We start from the raw sequence: 8,139 nt of genomic DNA, 5'->3' as shown, positions 1-8,139 counted from the left end.
GGTCTGGTCCTGGGTCTGGTTTAGGTTCGGTCTGGTCTTGGTCTGGTTTAGGTTCGGTCTGGTCTGGTCTGGTCTGGTCTGGACTGGTTTAGGTTCGGTCTGGTCTGGTCTGGGTCTGGTTTAGGTTCGGTCTGGTCTGGGTCTAGTTTAGGTTCGGTCTGGTCTTGGCCTGGTTTAGGTTCAGTCTGGTCTGGTCTGGTCTGGGTCTGGTTTAGGTTCGGTCTGGTCTGGGTCTGGTTTAGGTTTGGTCTGGTCTAGGTCTGGTTTAGGTTCGGTCTGGTCTGGGTCTGGTTTAGGTTCGGTCTGGTCTGGGTCTGGTTTAGGTTTGGTCTGGTCTGGGTCTGGTTTAGGTTCAGTCTGGTCTGGGTCTGGTTTAGGTTCGGTCTGGTCTGGGTCTGGTTTAGGTTCGGACTGGTCCCCCCCCCGCCCGGCTGTAGACCAGGAGCGCAGAGACTCAGCGGACCTTCATCTCTGACTCGTTCTGTTTGTGTCTGCAGGACGAGAAGAACCAGGTGCTGACCACCAACATCTGGCTGCAGCTGGTGAGTTTTCTTTTGTTCTGGTTTCAGTTTGAGTCCTGAACGCTCCTCAGACTCCCGGGACGCTGCAGGTCACTCTTCATCTCTCTCCTCTTGTGAGGAACATTTATCCACGTGCACTTTTTTTAAAGCAATCTTCTGAATTTTCTCACTGAGTGTGAAAGTCGCCCCGCTCTGCTGCCAGCTGCCCTCCTGGATCAGGACTAGAGAAACCCGTGTCACCGTTACAGATGAGTGTATCTGTGGCGCTCAGGCCGCCGGGGACGATGTGTAAACTGACTCTGCAGGAAACTCAGTAAACATTGATTATAAATGGAAGCCTGCAGCCACATCTTCCCCTCCTTCCTTCAGCTCGGCTTCCAGAGAGACTGGAGAGGAAGCGCAGCGCTCCGGCTCTGACCCAGATAAGTTTGTGTGTGATGGAGGAAAGAACTCGCTCCGAGCCAACTCCTGTTTCTGCATCCTGCTGCTGCTGCTGCTGCTGCTGCTCGCTCTGACAGAGGACACGCCTTCCACCTGCTGCTCCTCCACCTCGCCTCGCAGCTCCTCTCCTCCTCCTCCGGTGTGAATGTCAGAGCGAGCGGCGAGCGCAGGACTTCATTACTTCGACGGCTCTCCCTAAACCCATTTCACGCAGCGGTCCAGATTTAATTAGGTTCCACATCAGCTCCCGTGGAGTCTGTGTTTGTGAAGTGGTGATGCACTAATCCGGCCTAATCTGCTCCTCTCACATGGAAAAGGTTGGTTCCTCCCCGGAGACTCGGCTTCTCCTCTCCTCCGCGCCCTCGCAGGACCAGCCAGTCTTTTACTTTGATTTAATTTACACCTCCTCTTCCTCCTCCTGCTCTGTAAAAGAGATGAGTGTGTGTGTGTGTGTGTGTGTGTGTGTGTGTGTGTGTGTGTGTGTGTGAGCCAAAGGAAAACCTTTGTGATCCAGGATCTGTGTTTGAGCAGTTTTTGGAAATGTTCTTGGCAATCCAGAACTCTTCGGCTCGCTCTGGGATTTATAAAACAAAGAGAAGAAGTCAGGAGGAAACATGTGTGATCACAAGAGATGCAGCTGAAGTAAGACTACACGCTACACTGATCCTTCATCCAATCAAAACTGCTGAGTCATGAAAACATTCCCCCCGTACAGTGTGTGTGGATGGAGACATGAGCTAATCACACCTATTTGGTTTTTTGAAGCAGGCTGTAAACATGTTCATGTCTGCTGTAAAAACAGGCTGTTTGAATGGGTGTGTATGTGACTTCCTGTGCTGCTGCAGCCAGCCTCTAGTGGACACTCCAGGAACTGCAGCCAGCCTCTAGTGGACACTCCAGGTACTGCAGCCAGCCTCTAGTGGACACTCCGGGAACTGCAGGATGTTTAACCTTCAGCATCGACTTCATGTTTAAACATCTGGAAGTGTTGCTGCTTGATTTCGACCTTCACTTGCACAAACGAAGATGATCTGAAAAAGCTCCAGAGTTTCTAAAATTCAGAACTCGTCATAAATACTTCACGTCTTTTATTTGTACTAAAGCAGCACATGAGCTGTTACATTATAAATGCTGCGGTGTGGATAAAGTGCTGCTGGTCAGCCTTGACAGTCCTGTACTCAGAGACATGTTTAATCCTGTTAAAGAAGCAGGAACTAAAAATGTCCTCGCATAGCCAGAAATAAGCAGTAACTCTGTGAGGGAGGCTAATCCTGTTAGGAAGTCCAGAATCACAGCAGACTGTTACACAACCTCAGACATCATCAGGTCCTAAAGATGTCGTCTCCACCTCTCCATCAGTGTTTAACATGGACGGGCGAGCGACTCGTTCCCCCCGCACCTTTTCCTCTCGTTGCATCACTTTGCTTTAGTTTCGTTTGCACATTTTCTTTCGCTCTTTTCAGACTCGTCGAGCCTTTGAACCTTTTTTGACATGCGAGCGGAGAGAGCACAGGCGCCCTCACCTGCACGTTAAAAAACCATGAGAACACTTTCCTCTGACAGCTGGTTCTGCTTCTCTTTCACTACAATGGAAGGTCGAGCTGTTGGATCAATCATGTTTTATAAGTTGTCAACTTCAACTCAGGTTGCTTTCCCTTAAATGTGCGACTTTTTGATCCAGTAGATGTCGCTCTTGAGAGGCAGCATGAAACCAAAGCGAGCTGCTGTTAGGCCACGCCTCCTCCATACTGAAGCCTCCGCCCTCCTCCATAGACACACCTCCACCTTCCCCTCCACTCGCTCGCATGAAGGAGTTCAGCACAAGCCGCTTTGCTCGAGCCTGTCCTGCATTGTTGTGTTAGCATGCTAATGTTAGCGCACTTCAGTTAGCATGTAGCTTCATGTAAACTGACAGTCAGTATTTAGATCTATATAATGGAGATAAAGTTGTAAATGTCGTGTGTGTCAGGTTAAACTGACGTGTAAACACATTTAGCACAGACATGTCGACCTTGACCTGCAAGAAGGACAAGAAGGCTAGTGCTGTTAGCGATGCTAATGTTAGCCACACGCTGCAAACCGTTTGCAGACAGTCATATTGAACCCACAATGCACTGCTTTTGGGTTCACTTCCCTGGCTTAGTTCAGATCCTGTTCTCACACACAGCGAACCGTTTGAACGTTCACACCACGCCAGACTGAACGAGCTATTCGACCACGAGCGTCAGAGTTCGTTCAGACAGCTCAGGTGTGAATGTGGCCGAAAATAATCTGACTAATCACAGGGAGGAGACGTTAATATACTCAACCTTTAATCCACAAAACAAACTAAGATGGTTGCAGCAGGAGTTAAATCAGGTTCTTTAAGTGAATGTTAGATGACGACTTGAACTGCAGATCTGATATCCGAGTCCAAGAAAAAGTGTTAATTGCACCAAATGTTGCCCATCATGAGACCTTCGAGACATCAAACACATTCCTCAAAGTTTGTCCCCAAGAATTTTCAGCCTTGAAGTTCAGATAAAGAAACTTCAGAGTCTGCTCTGCGAGGAGCGGGGGGATGGCTGCAGCCGCTGTGACTTCCTGCGAGCTCAGTGACAGCCAGTAAACAAGACTGAAGGAGACGTGAGTGACCTTCACAGCCACAGAGCGGCGAGCTCACAGAGAGCGAGACGTGATGAGAGGCGAGCCGGCCGCCAGAGCTGTGAATGTAAATTAGACTTCAGCACAGTCCTGATGTGTCACGGCAGCAAAGGCTCCTCTCTCACAGCTGCTTCCAAACACGCACAGAGAGAAGAAGAAAGAGCATCAGAAGGATCAACAACAAGAGGCCGCGAGGGACGACAACACGGGACGACAACGAGGGACGACAACACGGGACGACAACAAGGGACGACAACGAGGGACGACAACACAGGACGACAACACGGGACGACAACGAGGGACGACAACAAGGGACGACAACACAGGATGACAACAAGGGACGACAACACGGGACGACAACAAGGGACGACAACGAGGGACGACAACACAGGACGACAACACGGGACGACAACAAGGGACGACAACACGGGACGACAACACGGGACGACAACGAGGGACGACAACAAGGGACGACAACACAGGATGACAACAAGGGACGACAACAAGGGACGACAACGAGGGACGACAACAAGGGACGACAACACAGGATGACAACAAGGGACGACAACACGGGACGACAACAAGGGACGACAACGAGGGACGACAACAAGGGACGACAACGAGGGACGGCAACGAGGGACGACAACGAGGGACTAAAGCGGCTCAAGTCATTAAAGTTTAATGTGTTTGCATCATGCTGTAACATCCAGCATTGAAACATGTAAAATCCAACGTGTAACATCCTGCAGTACCTGGAGTGTCCACTAGAGGCTGGCTGCAGTACCTGGAGTGTCCACTAGAGGCTGGCTGCAGTACCTGGAGTGTCCACTAGAGGCTGGCTGCAGTACCTGGAGTGTCCACTAGAGGCTGGCTGCAGTTCCTGGAGTGTCCACTAGAGGCTGGCTGCAGTACCTGGAGTGTCCACTAGAGGCTGGCTGCAGCAGCACAGGAAGTCACATACACACCCATTCAAACAGCCTGTTTTTACAGCAGACATGAACATGTTTACAGCCTGCTTCAACAAACCAAATAGGTTTTAGACACACGGGGGACTCCAGCGCCCCCTGCAGGGACACACGGGGGACTCCAGCGCCCCCTACACGGACACGCGGGGGACTCCAGCGCCCCCTGCAGGAACACACACGGGGGACTCCAGCGCCCCCTGCAGGGACACACGGGGGACTCCAGCGCCCCCTGCAGGGACACACGGGGGACTCCAGCGCCCCCTGCAGGGACACACGGGGGACTCCAGCGCCCCCTGCAGGGACCCACGGGGGACTCCAGCGCCCCCTGCACTTAAACATCTCTTTTTCTGTGTTGTCGGGTAAACTTGAACGTGTGTTTCTGTTTCAGTACTGGACGGATTTCTACCTGCAGTGGAACATGTCCGACTATCCCGGTGTGACCAACGTCAGATTTCCCGACAACCAGATCTGGAGGCCGGACATCCTGCTGTACAACAGGTACACGAGGCGCTGAGATCAACATGAGTCACCTGACATAGTGAGACCTCCGAGGCAGCTCGGAGTGGACTCCCTCCGTCCTCGCTCAGTTTGTCTCCTGGAGCCTGAGGATGTCTCCGTTCATGGCGAGACTCCCTGAGCGATGGCGGCGTACTTCCATCTTTCAGTTCTGATTCATTTAACAAGCTAGCTCAGCTCATCTCCTCCTGTGGCGAGCGCTAATGTTAGCGTCTCTCCTCTTCAGGGTTGTTCCACGTGGTTACGGCGTCTCGGCTCATTAACCGGGCTGCGTTAGGGAGGAAGGAGGAGGGGGGGGGAATATTGACCCGGCCGGCTATAATGAGAGGGGGGGGGGGGGGGACCAATGAGGTCCATCATAGTCTGACTCATGTGGCCCAGTGAGCTCAGAGAGGGAGTCCGTGTTTCCAACAGCCCAGCGCTGATCCGGTTCTGGTATTCTGGGTGAGGTTTGGACCGGGTTCAAGGTTCAGGTGATGACTCTTTGGTGACCTTTAATGACCTCTCTGACGTCTCCGTGTCCTCTGTCTCCCTCAGTGCTGATGAAAGATTCGACGCCTCGTTCCACACCAACATCCTGGTCAACTCGTCCGGGTACTGCCAGTACCTGCCACCAGGTAACCCGGCAACAAGCCCCGCCCATCCCGCTACACAAACCACTCCCTGCACGCCGATGAACAGGCTACTCTACAGTGACTCTTCAGATGACTCTTTTATTACAACCACCAATCACCCACGCCGCCTCAGAGGCGCCATCACACCGTGACAGAGACGTTTCCTGCAGCTTTATGGTCTAAAAAGAGAGGGGGGGGGGGCGGAGGTCAACAGGGAGGAGGTCAGGAGGAGTTATGGTCCTGAGGGATCAGCTGACACTCTTAATGACCTTTAACCTGACGGCTGATCTACGACTCAAACGCCAAATTAAAAAAAATCCCTCCAAACACGGAGAACATTTTTAACTGAAGGAAACGAAACAGGACGATGAAGGTTCATCCAATCAGGAGTCAATAAGTCCTAAAAGTCCCAACGTTAGCACTGACGGAGGTTATTGATTGGAGAGAGGTGGCGGCGGCGGCGGCGCTCTCGGGTTTCTCTAAGTCAAAGACTCGTCTTTCCTCAGCGTTATTCTTAATCTGTTATTTTTATCTTCTCGGCTGCTTCCTGTTTATTCTGCTGCAGCAGCGTCCTCATTTCTCCTCCGGGATCATTAAAATTTCATCTTGTTTTCTGGGAGGCAGCAGGTGCCGGAGGAGTCGGGATCCGATTGGATTCCCCCGGCGGATCTTTGCAGAGTCCATAAAGACGAACCTCAAACATGATCTGACTCACGTTTCCTCGTTTACCTGTGAAAGAGAGAAAAACTCTCCCTGCTGGTGTGTCGCTCCGTGAACTCTTCGTCTTCTTCCCGACTCGCTCCGTCTGAATAATCTCATGACATTTTCAAACAGGCCATCGATGTTTTTTCCTCCTACATGCCTGACGGCTTTTATGCATGTTCACCATGTCAGGACTTACATAAGCTCCTCCTTCACCCACAGTCACAACCAAACAGGAAGTCCAACACCCACAATCACAACCAAACAGGAAGTCCAACATCGTTTATTTCATTACAGGAAAAATATCTTTTCACAGGTGACCCATTTAAATAAACGTGTCCGAGGTCGCTCATACACATGTTCAACATCTTGTGCTCTGCACGTTATTTCGTCAAAGGGGCGTGGCCGTGGCGTGCGGTCAAACGTTGTCTCGTCACGCCTCTCCTACATGCACGACAGATTTGATGCAGATTAACCGTCACGACCTCCAAAGATCATCCTCTGGTACCGATATTCAAAAACGACTTCGGACGATTTGATTGGCTCTTGATCTTTTCCTGAAAGTCGAGCAGACACAACAACGTCCATCAGTTTATAACCTCAGAGCAGCGGGGGGGGGGGGGGGGGGATGTGCAACAACAGGAAAATGTCCAGAAGGGGGCGCTACAACAGTGTGAGTGTCAGTGGAGAGAACAATGATCCGCCTACAGAAGAAAGTGGGAGGAGTCAGGAGTCCGTCCCTTCATCACGTCCTCCTCTGTTTCAGGGATCTTTAAGAGCACGTGTTACATCGACGTCCGCTGGTTCCCCTTCGACGTGCAGCGCTGCGACCTCAAGTTCGGCTCGTGGACGTACGGCGGCTGGTCTCTGGACCTGCAGATGATCGAGGCTGACGTCACCGGATACATCGCCAACGGAGAATGGGACCTCGTGGGTAGGTGTTTGACTCTCCTCTCTGATTGGTTCATTGGAGCCCTGCGTGTCCTTCTTGTTCCACATCAAACAGGAAGTGGAATCCTCCGCTCTCCTGGGAGAACAGCTGGCTGCTCCCATTCAGCCCGCTCTGACGCGTCAGTGCGCTCCATCAGGCGACATGTCAGGTGATCAAACGGCCTCCTGTGACACCTCTTCAACATGTGCAGATTAAACTCCATCTCTTCTTCTTCCTGTTCTCGGGAACAACAAACCTCGGCGGCGCCGCTGTGCGTCCTATAAATACCGCCTTGGATCGTCCGTGTGTGGAAGTGAAACCATCCAGCTGATGATTAAACCGTGCTGCTCGCTGATTGGTGCGCGCCGGGCGGAGTGACAGTGATATGATCAGAGTTCATCCCTGACGTCTTCAACCGCTGCGTGTGTGTTTACAATGACAAGCTGCAGCGTCCTCATCACACACACACACACACACACACACACACACACATACACACACACACACACACACACACACACACGCTGTCGAGTCGTCTCAGAGGATTTAAAAACCTTCCTGATTCTGTTTATTAAAAAATCTAAACGTGCATTTATTTTCTGCAGTTGAGCTTTATGCTAAGCTAACGCTCAACACAGAGAGGAAAAGGTTTGAGCTCATCTTCAGGGTCAACTCTCACAGCTGATATCGTCCCCAGAAAACACGGAGTCAAACAACAAACCGTCCCTGATGATATCTGAGACTTTCATTAAAACGGACAAAAGAACTCAAAGCCGGCGAGGGTCAGCGGGCGCCGAGCGGCGAGT

At 51.6% G+C, this 8,139-nt stretch overlaps 1 protein-coding gene across 1 annotated transcript in view; it reads left to right on the top strand.

The window, feature by feature from the left end:
* Positions 1 to 497: 497 nt before the first annotated feature.
* Positions 498 to 8,139, top strand: part of LOC306825569 (neuronal acetylcholine receptor subunit alpha-7) — a 12,390-nt gene continuing 4,748 nt past the window's right edge. Inside the window, exons 1-4 of the mRNA XM_079346387.1 lie at positions 498 to 542; positions 4,959 to 5,068; positions 5,624 to 5,703; positions 7,169 to 7,336. Of these exons, the coding sequence (XP_079202513.1) occupies positions 4,989 to 5,068; positions 5,624 to 5,703; positions 7,169 to 7,336 (328 nt within the window). The 5' untranslated portion in view covers positions 498 to 542; positions 4,959 to 4,988. The remainder of the gene's footprint in view (positions 543 to 4,958; positions 5,069 to 5,623; positions 5,704 to 7,168; positions 7,337 to 8,139) is intronic.

The sequence above is a fragment of the Symphodus melops genome, assembly GCF_947650265.1.
Source record: "Symphodus melops genome assembly, chromosome: 6".
Lineage (NCBI taxonomy): Eukaryota > Metazoa > Chordata > Actinopteri > Labriformes > Labridae > Symphodus > Symphodus melops.
The sequence above is the reverse complement of the archived record's forward strand: the minus strand, read 5'-3'. Positions and strand labels throughout refer to the sequence as shown.